The sequence below is a fragment of the Gadus macrocephalus genome, chromosome 7 (assembly GCF_031168955.1).
Source record: "Gadus macrocephalus chromosome 7, ASM3116895v1".
In the NCBI taxonomy this organism is placed as follows: domain Eukaryota; kingdom Metazoa; phylum Chordata; class Actinopteri; order Gadiformes; family Gadidae; genus Gadus; species Gadus macrocephalus.
In genome coordinates this window covers 10536487-10553480 of record NC_082388.1, presented here as the reverse complement: position 1 = coordinate 10553480, position 16994 = coordinate 10536487, and the positions used below count along the sequence as shown (strand labels likewise).

Below are 16994 nucleotides of genomic sequence, written 5' to 3'. Positions count from 1 at the left end.
GATATTACAGACATGATACGCTCATCCACACATTTAATCTGATTACAGAACGGAACCCTTGCTGTGTTGTGCGAAGATGTAAATACTGTAATGAGTTCTTAGAGTGTGACTACCTCAAGAGGAGCAGCGTCTTACGGAGCCCAAAGGGGTGGTGGCCCTTAAGTCGCCTCTCCTCTCGGGGTACTCTTCACTTCAGACTGACACGACACGCTACTCTACACGCACTGAAGAGAAACATAGATGAGGCAGACCCGAAATGTTCATGCACAAATTGTAATCACAAACATTTCCACGTTATCTCTGTGGAAAACATTCCCTTGTTTGTCAGAGAACAGGCATTGTGTGACAGTTTCCTTCTCAGGCATGGGTATCTGATTAGGAGTGACCTCAGCCCAGGGTTATCAGCGGGCGGTTCACATCACGCCTGCTACGCTTTGATGAGATGAAAGCGCCGCAGACGTAACAACATTGTGATTGTGAATGGGGCGATGGACGAGTATTAGTAATTACGTTTCTGTTTTCATTGTGTGACACTGACAACGTCGTGGCTCGGTGTGGATGGCATTGGCATCTGGAGGGGGAAGCCGCAGCAGCATTAAAGCGTGGAGGTGCGGTCGTGTGATGCGACTTGCCAATCATGTCGTCCCATTGAGTGATGGGTGACACATCAGACATCATGCCAGAACATTTGATCCGTAGGCGTGGCCCTGAACCCACACACACACACACACGTTTCAGTGAGACCATTCATCTACTGAGCTGGAATGTGTGTGTGTGTGTGTGTGTGTGTGTGTGTGTGTGTGTGTGTGTGTGTGTGTGTGTGTGTGTGTGTGTGTGTGTGTGTGTGTGTGTGTGTGTGTGTGTGTGTGTGTGCGCGCACGTGTACTTGGCACGCCTAATAAAGAAACGTTATTGTTCATAACCTGTTATCACAAACATCCTGTAAGTTACCGTCAAAGGTTCGATTCCAGGGTTGATCTGAGGTCAGGTGAAGGCCCACTGGACAAGGGGGCGGGGTTTAGCTCTGGAGCAGCAAGGGAGGGTTCATGTTGAACTACAGAACCCCGCTCATATAGGAGCACAGTGGATCCCTCTCAAACAGTAATTATATGCAGGCGCGAGCACCAGTTGAGCCGTCATGGATCTTATGTGGGGACTGGCCGTCGTCGGTGCCGTCAGCATCGGTTGGATCCTGCTTAAGGTGCTCTGGACCTGTTGGTGTGGATTCACAACATTCTTTCTGTCAGAAATTTGGCGAGTGGATTTGAAGAAATATGGAAAATGGGCAGGTACGGCTTCTCACTTGTCCTAAACGTGTGTTTGTATTAGTACAAGATTCAAATGGTTAGAATTGTGATAGACTTCAATTGTACAAAGAGATGGTAAAAAAAAACCTGATATCTCGTTCTGTTCATACAAAATTGCAGATTGGTTTATAAATAGATAGATAGTAACTTTACTAATCCCTTGGGAAGGTTACCTCAGGAAATTGCACTTCAAGCAGCAGCAAACACCATCTTTCAAAATATAATAAGTATAAGAGAAAAAAACAAACGTATAAATGTGCAAAACGCTAAATGCAAAAGGCTAAAAATATATAACCAGGGAAACAATATAGAAGAAGAATAGTGCACAAGCCAATATGTACATGCATGAGTGCTTAAACAGTGCAAAAAAAAAACAGTGCAAGAAAACACTGTCTCGTGCTCAGCCTACACTTTGAATAGTAGCAGAATTTGAGCATAGAGAATAAAAAAGATGCTTAACAGAAAAGACATGTCATTTTTGATTGTGTGTGTGTTTGTCTTTTTTCTGTACGTACTTAAGCAGGTCCATAAATGTTTAATTGAATTATAATATGAATCACTATCACAATTCATAATCAATCTGTAAAAAAAGCAAAACCGTTTTTTAGGTACACATTTATATTATTAAATGATAAAGTCATGTACTTTGAATGTAAATAAGGATCCTGAGTATGTAAACAAGCATCATGTATAAGGTCTGGCCTCTGAATGTCCATCGCAGCTACTTGCTTAATGAACACAATATGTTCACTAGTGCATGATTGAAGATAGACCTACAATTTTGGTGAGCAAAATAAAGAACAATTGTTAACTGTCTGAATTTGTATTGTAAGTTTCATTCTGGTTTGCAAAGGCAAAGATAACTATTCCTTTTCTTAAACAAGTCAAATATCCTGAAAAATAAAGGCCAACATACAAAAGTAATATATTGATAAATTAAATATCTATTAATACTTCTAGTTGTTACCGGCGCCACTTCAGGGATCGGCAGAGCCTACGCCAAAGAGGTGAGCGTTGACTTGCTCCACAAGCTCTTAACATGATTTCCAGCCGATGATGTTGAAGTTTCAAATGCCATGCTGGGGGCTTCGAGATGAGTCTGTCAATGTTGACCTGTCTCCACGGGACGTTGACAGTTAGCCCGAAGAGGTCTGGATGTTGTTCTGATCAGCAGATCCAACGAGAAGCTTCAGATGGTGGCAGAAGAAATAGGTTGGTGGAGATAAACATTTGATCTCTGTTTACAAAAACTTTTCTGTTGTTGTTGTTGGTTTTCTAGCTGTTGCTGCTGTTCTCAATAAACGTTATGTATGACCTCTTTCAGAGGCTGAATATGGCCGCAGGACTCTCACCATCCAGACAGACTTCACTGGAGGAGGAAGCATATATCCTGCGATAGAAGAAGCATTGCGAGGCATCGACATCGGGATCCTAGGTGTGTAGAAAACAAGATGTCCCCGTGAGACAACCAATGGGCCCGACAATGGCCAATAGTGTATGCTGCTTTGTCCATGGATATGACTAATATCCATGGACAAAGCAATATGGACACCCTCTCATGTGACTAAGAAAACACATTTTGAAATCCATTACCCTTACGTTTAGTTCTAGGGGTTCTCGGGGTCTAGCGGACCACACAATACATATAGATGATTTGATTGGTTTTCAGTGAACAACGTGGGAATGAGCTATTCCGGGAGCTTCAGTCAGTTCCTGGATGTACCGGATTCAGAACTGGTAAGATTCCCAAATGTGCCATATAGTTTAGGACTGTATATAGTTTTCATATCATATGTCACATCATTTGTTAATGGTCATCAAATATGTGTAGTCCCTAATGCTGCTGCACTGTTGAGTTATTTTAGTTTTGTATTAGTCTGCTCCATAACAGCACTCTTATCTGCAAGATATAGTAGTCCAACCTTATGGACAATATCCTAACCTGGGTTAGGGTTACCTAACCCTAACCCTAAATTTCCACTCAGGGGTGAGAATAGTATAGTCTACCCTAATTTCATCTAATCTCATTTAATCTGTCATGTCTAGAAAATCTCCCAGGTTGTCAACTGTAACATGCTATCTGTCACCCAGGTAAAAAAAAACATCAGTGTATCAAACATAACACCTGCAGCTGTACAGATATGTTTTTGTTTTTAAATAGATAATCATTTATTTTCTTGCTCCTCAGATGACCAGAATAGTTCTTCCAGATATGGTTAAAAGGTGAGAACTTGATAAGACAACTGCTGAGGAGCTGTGGTCGTTTGTTTCACTTGCTTTGAGTGTTGAATTATTTATTCATACAGTGTATGTTCTCCTTTGTCTCCCTAGAGGGTCGGGGCTCATCATCAACATCGGCTCTGAGATCGGGGCCCGTCCGTATCCGTTTCTCTCGCTTTATTGTGCCACTAAGGTACTGTTGTTTCACACACACACACACACACACACACACACACACACACACACACACACACACCTGTTTATTTCTTTATTGTCTCATGTTTCATTTGTACAATATGTTCCAGCGTGTGTGTAGAAACACACAGAGTCTAAATCCAGCTGTTGTCCTGATTTCAGGTCTTTGTACGATATATATCCCTCTGTCTGGATTCAGAGTACAGGTCTAAGGGAATCACTGTGCAGGTGAGGATCTTAGCTTAGCTTTACATGAACTACGTACTGAACTACATAACTGTTTCTTGATTGGAAGATAATCTGGACACCATTTGTATATTTAATGTGTTCATCCGTTTTATTGTAACATTTAGCTGATATGACAATAAAGAGATTCTGATTCTGATATATCAGTTAAATTGCTTCTGAACCATTCATCCATGGTTTGAGGCAACCTTCAAGATTTTCTATTTTTTGCAGTAGCATAAAACATTCTTTCAGGTTAGCAAAGATGAGATACGGAAAGTGGCAGACAAAAATAAACATGGCAGATGTTTCTGAAAAGCCTGTGTCATTGTGTATCTCTCTGCAGTGTGTGGCGCCACTGTTGGTCTCCACCAACATGACCTTCAACTGTAGAGTCAACGGTTTGGTGAAGAGTGCGTCAGACTTTGCCCGTGAGGCGTTGAACACCGTGGGGTACACCAACTATACCAACGGCTGCGTCTCTCATAGACTTCAGGTCAGTAGGATAGGACATAGAGTGAAGTTTAACGCCTCTATTATGCAATAAGGGGACCTCACTAAGGAATGTTTTCTGTCCCCCTATAGAGCTTTGTATTAAAACTAGGGTCAGGCTTGGTTCACCGCCTAGCCTACCTCATGAAAAAACCCAGAGAGGTCCCAGAAAACCTCCATAAAGACTAAAGACTAAAGGAGCGGACACACCGCATAGCCGGAGGGTTTGGTGATCACTGAAGAGCTGGGCGACTGCCCCCGTTTTCATCATCGCTGGTCCTTACGAGGATTGGGTTCTCGCTTTTAAAAGAGGAAACGAGAAAAACACTTGACCATGTGTTTGTGCGTGGTCACATGATGTGTGGCTGTTCAGATGTCTGCAGTAAGGACGAGGTGTACTGATGAATGGCCTTTGGATTATTATATCACAAAACGTGGAGCCGTGGAAGGTAATGGCTTCTGTGGGGTTGGTGTTGAGCTTCTATCATTAATTCAGTTTGAATGGATTCTTTTTCTGATGCACTTCATAAAGTTTTACAAAAACCACAAGCTTTATTGTATTTATTTAATACCCTCAAATCCTTTTCCAATTCATCTATAAAAGGGTAACAGTTACAGAGGTAACAATGCATACTGAAATGTAATTTAAAATATATTCCCAGAACAATTGTTATAATCAATGTTTTTCGGCATAACAAGCAAATCACATTTCATAGAAATGCCAAGCCTAAGCTTCATGGCACTTATGGGGATTCATTTACTAATACTTGTTATTTATTATTGGCACTGCAAGGCCACATCAACCATTACAAAAACATTTTTAAGTGAGCAGTATGCAGTAAACTCGTAGCTTTGAAAAAATAACAAACAAACCTGGTTTGGACAAGTCGCCATGTAACATTTTAAAAGATAATATTTCTAATAAATGGTGCACAACAATTCCCTTGATAAATCTTATTAAATGTGCTACCATCAGGTATCACATTCCTAATGCATACCGATACAACACACTTTGTTTCCGTATCTTTCTGGCCCCAAATGTTAACTTTGTTTCCGTTTATTTGAGACTAAATTGACACGTCATTTGGTCAGTGCTATTTTCGGTTCGCTTAGATCTTTTATCTGTTAAATAGTTTGGTCTTTTATCTCTTCCGAACTGGAATGAAAAAAGAAAGCATAGACATTTACATCTACCCAGCAGCCCGGTTTCAAAGAAGTTTCTGTACAATTTCAGTTTGTTAAGCTCTTCTTTTTCCCCCAACAGATAAGCTCACTCAGGTGTACAGTGCTTTTGTGAAGCCGTTTTAAGCGATCCCTTAGTGACCCTAAGCTAAACATGTGACGTCAGTAACACGTGCTCTAATACTTGTGTTCCAAGAACACAACTAGCCTGAGGTCCTGTATGTACACTCTCCGTTAAGCACTTGCAGAAGCTGAAGCAACCTTTGACATCGACAGTACCCTGCGTTAACTACTTCAAGTACAGAACGTGTGCATAGTTAATATTAACATCTTGCACTCTAGTCCCCCCCCCCCCCCCCGTCTACCACAGCTTTGCAAACCACCCGTGACAAAAACACTTCCACGCCACGGTGACCATCTTTGGCTCTGTCGTAAGAAAAGGCAAATGTTATCTAAGAGCAGGTAGCCACAGGGAAGCACACAAAGTCGCTACAGTGACCAGACTTGAAGAGATGTTAGGTGAAGCCGGAGCGATTGTTAAGACGGTGGAAACACTAGCAATTAGGCATCGAGTGCCATGTCAACAAGTAAGCGTGATGAGAACGCAGGAATAAAGCACACCAACGGCACAATAACTTCTGCTTAATTTGCTGTAAGAGAGTAACGGAAGCCCTCCGGTCGTGTGCTGGCGAGAGGGACTGTTCCTAGTAATTATACTTAACTTTAGATTTATTTAACCAAATGTTCCCTGCATGACCATCCAAGGACAACACCGAGATACTGAACACAGAACAGACAAGAGTCTAAAAGCCTTGGGTCTAAAGCGCCTCCATCAGAAGTCGGTGCACGTCACCGGGGTGACGCCGTGGATCAAGAGGGTGGGGCCTAAACGATTGGTCACCGCCTCTAACTGGGACAAGTACTGCTGCGATTGGCTGTAATGGGCGGGCGGGCGGGGCAGATAGAGGAAGCGCACCGCCGCCTGGGAGCTGTGCTCCATCAGCAGGCCGTTCACCGCCGACAGGAAGTCGTCGGAGAGGGCGCGCGGGGGTGGGGGCGTGGCCTCGGCGGCGTCCTCGCCGTCCTCCGGCGCGGCGCAGCAGGCGCAGTAGCTCTGCACGGCCGCGTCCCACGGCACGATGGTGATGGCCGCGCGGATCCGCAGCTTCCGCAGCAGCTCGCGGAAGGTCTCCTCGTTCACCGCCCAGCCCTGCTCGCCCGACGCCGCCTCCACGTTCAGGAAGATGCGCATGCGGGCGCGGCGCCAGCGGCCCGACATGTTGAGCACGCAGGCCATCTGCAGCAGGAAGAGGCTGCACACGTCCACGCGGTCGCAGCGGCTGGGCCGCAGCAGGTTGAGCGGCCACACGTCGATGGTGCGCTCCGAGCCGTCCACCTTGCTGTCCCGGCCCTCCCCCTGCAGCTCGAAGAGGTAGCGGCCCAGGCACACGTTCTTGTCCATCTTGATGGCGTCCGACACGATGCCCACGTACTCCTCGGGGGACAGCCAGCGGGGGCTCTCCACGTGGCGCACCGGGGGGAAGTGGGCCTGCAGCGAGGGCAGGTCCACGCCGAAGTTGTAGTTGTCCTCCTGCGTCTTGCCCGGCGAGGCGTGGCAGAAGGCCGGGTCCTGGAGGAAGTAGTCGTCGGGGGTGCAGCTGTCGTAGAAGCCCAGCACCAGGGTGTTGGGCTTCATGCCACCTTGGCAGAGCAGGGATCGAGCGACACAGTCAGCACAATCAAAAAGGCACAGTTTGGAGCCGGACCCGTCGGTGTCCAGCCTCTGATGGAGGTATTGTTGGAGCTTGCTGTGTGATGGGACTCGACGGATCATGGTTGTAATGAAATGGATCGATGGGAGATTAAAACCAGCGGTCTCATTCTACGTTGTCTGTGCCGATCAATGGCAGGATAATAAAGGGAGAGGAACTGACATCAAAGACAGAGAGACGTCAATAAAGTGGAGAACCATTTTGTTTTCGGTTTTTGTATTAGTAACACAACACACAAAAGAGCCTTTTAGAGAGCCAATGCCTTCTGGCGATAATTCTGGCCACGAGAGGCCACTAGTGTGCAAAGTGTGTCAAATGTGGAGGGTATTAAGCATTCACAACTTCAATTAAGTCTGGTTATGATTAGCCAAAGGGATCCAGCAAAATCACATACATTGAATATTTTAAATACCAAATTGTACCTCACTAGCCAACGGCTAAAAACATCACTCAGTTAAAAACTGTTTTGAGGAGTTTAAGGCTAATTCCAGTTGGAATCATCTAAATATGTACCTAATAGTAGTCCAGTAAAATGATGGTCATCGTCATTCGTCATGTTATTATTATGGTATTCACCTAGGCCAGTGATGCGCAGGAGATGCTGTGTCCCCTGTCTGACGGACAGAGACAGAGTCAGGTCCACGAAGGCCTTCACCCCCAGCTTGTCAACCAGACTCAGCCAGAAGTTATACTGCTGCTGGACCGGGTCCGACGGGAAGGAATCTGAACATAAACATGGATGAATACACTGACATGAAGAAAGTTTGTTCAATACAGTGTTCTGAAGTCCTGAAACATCCACAGAATGTTTTTCTGGAGTCACTCTTTTTAAATCACACACACTCACATCCCTTTTGAGATGTGAATTTGCTGCCATCTTGAGGAGTAAAAAACATACACCATGGCACACCAATTGTTTGGCAGTTGATTATCGAATTGAAAACTAACCCAAAAAACATATAGGTTTGTATTTCGAGATGATTTCAACAGACATAACATACTAATAGTTCCTTACTGCGTTGCTGTGTATCTGGGGCTAGGGTTAAAGTTGAGCCAGTATGTCGTTTTCACTGCAAATTACTATTAAATAAAGTAAGAATATATGCTACTCAGCTTCCTACAAACTTTTAGCTGGGTAACATCCCGCTAGACATGCAGAGAATACTCGGGGAAAACCCAACAATTATTGTACAACAATATAACACTTAAAAGTAATGACAAAAAATACAGAATATATATATATATATATATATATATATATATATATATATATATATATATATATATATATATTCCCAGCTATAATCAACAAGAAACACAAACCAAAAAACAACAAGTTGACCAGCGGTTCATAACATCAACTGGTTGGAAGATAAGATCCATAACCCAATTTCATGGCCCAGCGGCCCCCAGCAGACCCCACCCCTCCAGGACATTACCCAGATCTCCCAGCTGCACGTGGCCCAGCACAAACAGGCCGCCCTTCTTCAGCTGGTTGACAAACAGGATGAGCTGGGAGGAGGAGCGCGGGTTGGACACCATCAGCAGAACCTGGGGCCTCCAGAACTTCACGTGATCCTTCCTCACGTCCAGCATCAGCAGATACTTCCGCACCTGACCCAGAACCGGGGGGCACGGACACTTCTGTTGGCCTTTGTGATATTCTCAGTCCTGTTTGCGCGCGCGCGTGTGCGAACGCGTTTGTGCGTGTTGTGTACACACGTATGCATATCATTTATAGAAGCCATTTACTTGTGAAAGATGATACGGACAGCACAAAGACAGACACACACACACACACACACACACACACACAGAAAGATCTCTATGTATATATGTGTGTGTGATTGTGTGTGTGTGTGTGTGTGTGTACCTGGTGGAATATGAGGGCCTGGCTGATGTAGCCCCAGCTGCTGGTGGGGGACCTGTAGTGGAGGAAGAGGAGCAGCAGCAGCAGGACGACGATGCTGGCCGAGGAGTACACCGGGTTGATGACGAACATCATCACCAGGCAGCTGAGGATGCCCAGCAGGCAGGTGTGCCAGGAGAACAACTGGAACGTCGGCCTGCCAGAACGGAGTCCCATCGGGAAATGCAGTTTTTTTTTTATCCAGTTACTCTTCTGATGGTGTGCTTCTTTGGTAGTTCTTAGCCTCACTCAAAAATATGGATACAAGAAACTACGATAAACAAAAACGTCTGCAATTAAACAAGTGGTCTTTCCATCTCATGCGTAACTTACGTTGGATCAAAGTGTCTAAATGATGAAGTTAGGACGGCGAGGTTACCTGAAGTTGGGCGCCGAAGCCCACTCCAGCGCCAGGCAGGCCAGGTCCACCGCGGCGTAGGCCAGCAGGTAGAAGACCGTGACCAGCCCGGCCACGGCGTTCAGCTGCCCGGCGAACACCACGCACTGAAACACAACCGTGCATCACACAGATGGTAAATGGACTGCATTAACACAGCGCTTTTCTAACCTGTGGCCACTCAAACCGCTTTACAATATTCCCCAATCCATGCACAAATTCACACAACGATGGCGGAGTCAGCGCTGCAAGGCAACAGCCAGCTGGTCGGGAGCAGTTAGGGTGAGGGGCCTCGCTCTGGGACACCACAACACTCTATGAGGAGCCGGGGATCGAACTAGCGACCTTCCGTTTACCAGTTAAACCCGCTCTACCCTCCGGAGCCAAATGCCGCCCAAATCGTTAGTTACCATATGTCAGCATATTCTCTAACAAACCAAAGTAACCATGGTTACTTTGTGTACAGCCGTATCGAGGTAGACAGGGACATAACGTTTTTTGAATTCCTGCATCGCAAATAGACTCGAGTCCTTTATCTGAAGGAAGCAGAAGAACACAGAACAGCTACGTTCGCCCTCTGTGTGCTTTGGCTCCGCTAAAAAGAATTATGATTCGATTCATTTTTTTGGGGCGGCGGGGCGGGGGGGGGGGTCGTACATCGTCTGCTACTCGGCTGCACTTGGACTGAAAAACAATTGATTGAATTCCGTTTGAACATGAAGGCTTCCCCACCTGCGCGAGGGCCCACGTGTACACGACGGCCACCCAGGGATTGCCCGAGCTGGACTTGATGGCTGCTGGAGCCAACGGCAAACCTGTGTAGAGAGAGCATGAACAGCATCTGTTATAGAGATATAGAGGCTTCATTAGCTTAATGTTACAAGGAGTATGGCTGCGACGACCTTGCCATACATGGGCAGAGACCGTCAGGTGACTGTCCCTGCCCATATATGGCAAGAGATGACAGCTATACTTCTTGTAGCATTAAGCTAACGGAATTGGTTAACAATAGAGCTTCTGTTAGAAAAAATTATGTATATTTATTATTATTTAATTACAAATGGACTTGAGACAACCAAACCCAGGTCCAAAGAGTGTTACCAAAGAGCTGGTCCTCGGCGAGGGCGTGGAGGATGCGCGACGCTCCGATCATGGAGCTCATGGCGGCCGAGAGAGCGCCGCAGTAGATGCCGATGGTCACAAACGGTGGCCACACGTTGATCCTCTGGAAGAAGCCGTAGTCCTGCGTCATCAGATCCCTTCAAAACAGAGGAGAGAAAGACAGTATTGTAATGTAATGTGTTTTTAATCTTTTATGTATGTATGTATGTATGTATGTATGTATGTATGTATGTATGTATGTATGTATGTATGTATGTATGTATGTATGTATGTATGTACACACTAATGTTCAAAAGTTTGGGGTCACTTAGAAATGTCTTTATTTTTTCTTAAAAAGCATTGTTTTTTTCAATGAAGATAACATTAAATTAATCAGAAATACAGCCTAGACATAGTTAATGTGCTAATTGACTATTCTAGATGGAGGAATATCTACATAGGTGTACAGAGGCCCATTTCCAGCTACCATCCTGGTTCAGCTAATCGTGTTAAAAGCAAATTAATGATTAGTAGATCCCTGAATAATTGTTGAATAAAAGAGTGAGTTTTCATGGAAAACCGGAAATCGTCTGGGGGACCCAAAACTTTTGATCAGTAGTGTACATACATGTTATTGTGTAAGTAATATAAAATTGTACTTTTATTCCTATGCAACAGGACCCACCTCTCACAGGTGGAGCTGACCAGGAAGAAGAGAACCACATAGACAATGAAGGTGTAAACCACGGCCAGGATGGTGCCTTTGGGAATAGACGCACTGGGAGTCTTCAGCTCCCCTTCAGAGAGAAGGAATGGGATAAAATATAAACTAATAAATAATATTAAAAATAATCAAAACAGATGTGCAATTGTGCATGCTAGAGTTGTAGTCAAGTCACCAGTCCAAATCACCATTAGGCCTTTCACACAAGTAACCTAACATTCTCCAGATAATACCCGGTTGGGATGTATATGAGAACTCAAACGTCAGACTCCGCCCCTTCTGAGTATTTCCAATACGTGTAAACACGTCTGATCTCCGATTGGGATTGGCATGTGGGAAAGGTCCACACCGGATCATCTTCAGACCCGATTCTCCAGAGTTTATCCGGAGTTCATGTGTGAAAGGCCTATATGACCTGAGTCATAATAGGGATCAAGTCCCCTCCATATTGCTTGAAGTACACGAGGATGGTTCGTATCGCTTGAGTGTTTGGATGTATAACCTGACATGTTGGCTCCGGCCATGATGCCCGTGCAGCTGGTGAACATCACAGCGAACACGGTGGCGAAGGACATGACCGAGTTGGTGCTGTAGTCCAGCGTGTAGCCCGCTGCGCCGCAAGGGGGAGAAAAGGGGAACAATGTAAATGTAAATGTGACACACACACACACACACACACACACACACACACACACACACACACACACACACACACACACACACACACACACACACACACACACACACACACACACACACACACACACACACACACACACACACACACACCTTTCTAATCTGAACACATGCCCTTTTCGCACACCACACGTTAACGGGTTTACTTTCACATCCTTATGCAGACACCCGCCGACACACGAAAGGCACTCACGCCAGAGGTTGCCGCGGAGCGTGGTGGCGTTGAAGCCCGTGTAGGAGACGTCGTAGTGCAGCGTCTGGTTGCCGGGCCCGTGGTGCGTGATGTTGAAGTCCTGGGCGGGCACGGCCAGCGGGCTGATGAGGATGGACAGCAGCGTGACGTTGACCACCAGCAGGATGACGAAGGCCGTGCGGGCGTAGATGTGCGCGCCCACCAGGCACACCAGCAGACAGAGCAGCAGCACCACGGCCGAGTACAGCACGTTGTACCAGTAGCCCTGCGGCAGGACCCGCACGCCCCCCAGCACCGCCGCGTCTGGGGGGCCCCCGCGAGGGGTTAAAACACACGGAAGATCAGGAGGTTGTAGTTTAAGAACGGCACCATGTTCTGTATCCTCCTCAACCTAGCAATCTGAGCCATTTTGTCCTTTAGACAAACAAGAGTAACGTCCTATGTTTTTGCCAGTCGCGACCAACCCGTTTGTGAACCGTTCTACCCTCCTCTGAACTCGGGTCGGGTTTATTTCATGACACCTAAGTGCCTTTCCCCCCCCCCCCCCCCGAGGGCACTTAGAAATCGCGTGTCCCTGAGCCGCACCGACGTCAAGAGGCTACGCTAACACCGCGGTGTGCGTGGATGTGTAGCGCGGTTGGGGGGGGGGGGGGGGGCAAGCTTCTTGGACACTTGTAGTATAGCGTCACGGTGTGTACAACATGGCCCATTATAACACTGATACTATCTTAAAAATCGTAATAGTCATGACCATTGAGATACATTTAAATTTTGTATCATTCGAATTCCAGAAGAAAGAGGGGTTCACTTACACTCTAATGTAATACTTGTTAAGGCGTTCTTCAGGAAAGGCCAGTGGTGCCGGATAGCTTCACACACTACCTGTGCAGGCATCCTTGAGCGAAACTCTACCTGCTCTTCCTGAATGACTCATGTCAACAAAACACTATAAGTCGCCTTGGAAAAGGGTCTGCTAAATGCTGAACAAAACATTCTTTAAAAAAATAAGGAGTCAATGCCTCATGAAAGACCATACTGCCTCCCCGGCTGGGAGGACACAACTAGAATACTTCACAAAAGGGAGGAAAAGGTTTGAAGGCTCACCGGGCTCTATGCCAAACACGTTCAGGATGGCCTCCACCAGACCGAGGACGTACACCCCACAGGCACACACCTTGGCCAGGAAGAACATCAGGCCGATGCTCCCTCCGAACTCCGGCCCAAGCGAGCGGCTTATCATGTCTGACGGGGGTTTGGTCAAGGCCCATCTTTCAAATCAATCAAAGTACATCTGTGTTTGGCATGTTCCAAACAGAAAGAAAAGAAAAAAAGGGAATCCTTTGGTCAGCACCCTTATGGATACAATAGGCCCCGCCTCCTTTGATGGCTCCGTTGGTTGAGATGGCGCAGATGGACAGTATGGTGAGAGAGATGATGGTGTAGGCCACTACCAGCATTAGCAGGCCCTGGAGGAGACCAGCGTGGCCCACGATGAACCCTGCAGGGGGGGGGGAGGAGACCACGGGACATCACCATCGGTGTCCTCCCAAAAGGAACACAAGCAAGAGCTGTTCTTTACGAGTGCTTTACGGCTTTGTCTCGATCTCATGCTGGCTTTGTAACTACAATGCCTTTTTAGGAAGCGTCCTTGTTGATAGTTTCCTACTCTGTGACCGCTTAAACAGGTGCATCACATGCTTAACTATTGTTAGCGACTTAGTGTCAAATTCCCTGGGTTAGCTGTTATCTATTCTAAAGTAAACCCAAGTGTTATAAACACGACAGCAGTAATAGAAACATGATCACGTGCTTATTTTATGGTTAAGTGGAGAGCTGATCTAAATCTAGGTATGTTGTTAGGATCTGGTCCATGTATCCTTGTACCGTATTGGGACCGCCCTACATATGACCTATGGATTTCCCCTATACACGATGAGGCGAAACAGGGAAAAGAATGCTATGCTAGTGTACTGTAAAGCTGTGGAACGGTCTCCCTGAAATCATAAAGGAGCTTACCACAAGAGAAATAGTTAAAACTATCAGAACCTTTTCCACAGGAGCCCCTGAATGTACTGTATCGAGTGTAGTTTGGGGGGTTTCAGGTCATCGATTGGTATTGTAGGGATCTTATTTTTGGACGTTGCCTCACTGTGATCCTGGAGTGTCTTTATGTAGAGCCCCCCCAGAGCCCCCCCCCCCACTCACCGGTCCTGAGGAAGAGCACGATGCTGAACATGGACAGGACGGTGGGCACCATCACCCCGAAGAAGGTGTCCAGCTTTCGGGGCTCCTTCTTGGGGGCCCCGGCGTGGACGGGGCTCGACTCCCCCGGTTGGCCCCGACCACACACCGTTGCCATGCCGACGGCCAGGCCACATACCCCGGAGGTCAGCAGGGGTGTGTGTTCGTTGGACATGGTCAGGTGTCAGATGGGGCGGAGGGGGGGGGGGACTCTTGACTTCCTCAGAATCACCTATATTAATAATAAATTATGAGAACAATAATAAATGGATTTCGTATAGTGGTTTTCTAAATAATCTAAATCAAATAGAACAATAGAAAAACCAACCAGATGTTGTAGTTATTGTATATCATCACAGAACCGGTTTTATAATAAGTGGGTCTCTTAAAGTCGGTCAACAATAAAGCTGAACATCTCTGCTGTAGAAAACAGACTTTATGCAGGAAAGCTATGGGTAATAATAATAATAATCTACATGAAGCCATGATAAAGATGAATATCATGGCAGGACCTGTGGTGAGGTCCTGAATCCAATTTTCTATCTTTGAGTGTGTTGACTGAAGGAATACTATAACTGAAGAACAATGACGTGTGCAATCAATAGGCCTATTGTACATTCTTGATAATCATGAACACAATGTTCCCTCAGGTTCAGCATTTACCATACACTTCAGATCGGTAATATGAATAAACATCAAGGTTCTGTAATCCAGGATATGTTGCCACATTGCATGTTCTTAAGCATCCTTCAGCAAGAATATCGAGACCTCTGCAGGTTCCTTAGTGCCATCTGAAAATGACTACTATGATTAAGGTACTGGGGAGAGGAATCAATTGCCTCGCAGACACTTTTATCCAAAAGCGCCTGCGAGGCAATTGATCCCTGATACAGTGTTTGCAATGGTGGATTGTTTTGACTGCCCAAGATACGTATGGTTCCTCATGACCAACATTCCAACTCACTTAAGTCACAAGGCTTTGCAAAAAGTCAGACAGTTGTGTAAAATATTTTTTTGGGAAGGATGCACAGACTATTCATTCTGCCACACTATTTTCAGCCATTTGAACGGGGACATGCTGTGGTCAGCAATACTGCCGGCTGGAGAGTTATGGAAGGAGAACAGAGGGTTTGCTTCGGAATTAACTACATCAGCTTATAAATACACTCATTGGATCAGCCCCCCTCAGAAACACATCACAGTGACTGTTTCGAAAGGATATATCCACCTCCTCAGCTAGCTGGCCTCAGCACCCTCAGCTCTCCATCATAAGCGGACTCATTTTATTTTACTTAGTTTCTGAACCAAACCGAGTTACAACTGCAGGGTGTCTTCCTTATTATTTACTCTCATAGGCTGCGTCCCAATGGTATTATTGTTATAGCAACGATAAGTAAACAACATATACAATTGTATATCACCTTTGTCCTGGAGATTTCTAATAAAATTGTAATAAAATGTATGTAGGCCACTGCTGTCGTTAAAGGTGCAATATATAATGCCTACCCACCTTTCCAGTTAGGATTCATGAGTGACAACAAATGGAAAACTAAGGACACAAATGAGAACTGCATGAGTCAACTTTGTGTCACCACCAAATGGGCGATTCATGCATATCGATATCGGGCCCGGGACTAAGAGAAGGGTCCAAATACTTTACCCTTTCAACCCCACTGGTGCATGTTTGGCCACCTTATCACAAACCGTCAGTGTCAGACACTGTCCAGGCATCCGACACACTGTCACGGCATGGTGTCCCAAACAGGCTGCTCATTGATACAAGTCGGAGTACTAGTTGTCATCTTGTCAAAGTCAAAAGCTGCAAAAGTGTTATTAGAGAGTCGGATAACTTCTGGGCAGGCTCGCTGACTGCAACCAACGAACTGTACTACTGCGTCAGTCCTTATGATCCTACAACATTGACATTAGTTGGCTACATCATGATGCACCGCCGTTCCGGATACATACATGTTTAACGTTATGGCCAAACAAAAGAGAGATGCACACTTACCCGAGGCGTTGTGATGAGTTTGGTCGCGACCCAAATAAACCGTCCTCTGATGTGACGTGCACGACTACGACCCGATCTCAGTTCAACACACCGCCCGGGCCCCTTTGGACACTTCTGTTTTGGATATTTACATATGAAATTGTTATATCCGCGGAAGGGGGAAGTTAGTGGGTCTTTTTTTTGCAGGTCCTCACAAACCTGTCTGTTGTCTCTCACAGGGCTCAGAAACAACGACACGCCTTCGGTTTCCGTACAATAGTCCCATGAGAGAACAGACAGTGTTCATGTGACCAGCGAAAGAGGAGGGCTTAAATAGCACAGAGATGAGA

The 16994-nt window shown here is 45.9% G+C and overlaps 2 protein-coding genes across 4 annotated transcripts; one reads left to right on the top strand and one right to left on the bottom strand.

The window, feature by feature from the left end:
• Positions 1 to 1056: 1056 nt before the first annotated feature.
• On the top strand, positions 1057 to 4988 carry hsd20b2 (hydroxysteroid (20-beta) dehydrogenase 2). The gene is made up of 11 exons (XM_060056629.1): positions 1057 to 1289; positions 2268 to 2314; positions 2444 to 2519; positions 2632 to 2742; positions 2977 to 3044; positions 3354 to 3398; positions 3496 to 3530; positions 3639 to 3720; positions 3885 to 3950; positions 4294 to 4443; positions 4533 to 4988. The coding sequence occupies exons 1-11, from the start codon at positions 1139 to 1141 to the stop codon at positions 4626 to 4628; spliced, it is 927 nt and encodes a 308-aa protein (XP_059912612.1). The 5' UTR covers positions 1057 to 1138; the 3' UTR covers positions 4629 to 4988.
• slc12a9 (solute carrier family 12 member 9) lies at positions 4986 to 16974 on the bottom strand. Of its 3 annotated transcripts, XM_060056619.1 has the most exons (15): positions 16864 to 16960; positions 16666 to 16779; positions 14619 to 14886; positions 13777 to 13911; positions 13518 to 13655; positions 12414 to 12716; positions 12027 to 12134; positions 11486 to 11597; positions 10801 to 10958; positions 10432 to 10514; positions 9682 to 9806; positions 9267 to 9459; positions 8833 to 9007; positions 7970 to 8116; positions 4986 to 7322 (listed from the first exon to the last, which is right to left on the bottom strand). In XM_060056619.1, the coding sequence occupies exons 3-15, from the start codon at positions 14827 to 14829 to the stop codon at positions 6454 to 6456; spliced, it is 2757 nt and encodes a 918-aa protein (XP_059912602.1). In that variant the 5' UTR covers positions 14830 to 14886; positions 16666 to 16779; positions 16864 to 16960; the 3' UTR covers positions 4986 to 6453. The 3 variants fall into 3 exon arrangements, with proteins under 3 accessions (XP_059912602.1, XP_059912601.1, XP_059912603.1); XM_060056618.1 differs by having other exon boundaries at positions 16666 to 16974; XM_060056620.1 differs by lacking the exons at positions 16666 to 16779; positions 16864 to 16960 and adding an exon at positions 15688 to 16616.
• Between the last annotated feature and the right edge of the window lie 20 nt (positions 16975 to 16994).

Excerpts from the sequence above, each read along its gene's own strand:
- slc12a9 (XM_060056618.1), bottom strand. The coding sequence starts at position 14,829 with ATGTCCAACGAACACACACCCCTGCTGACCTCCGGGGTATGTGGCCTG. Across the intron at positions 11,598-12,026 it reads GGCCGGAGCCAACATGTCAG|GGGAGCTGAAGACTCCCAGT; the intron begins GTTATACATCCA and ends TTCTCTCTGAAG. Across the intron at positions 9,460-9,681 it reads GCTTCGGCGCCCAACTTCAG|GCCGACGTTCCAGTTGTTCT; the intron begins GTAACCTCGCCG and ends CCGTTCTGGCAG.
- hsd20b2 (XM_060056629.1), top strand. The coding sequence starts at position 1,139 with ATGGATCTTATGTGGGGACTGGCCGTCGTCGGTGCCGTCAGCATCGGT. Across the intron at positions 2,315-2,443 it reads GCAGAGCCTACGCCAAAGAG|TTAGCCCGAAGAGGTCTGGA; the intron begins GTGAGCGTTGAC and ends GGACGTTGACAG. Across the intron at positions 3,721-3,884 it reads CGCTTTATTGTGCCACTAAG|GTCTTTGTACGATATATATC; the intron begins GTACTGTTGTTT and ends TCCTGATTTCAG.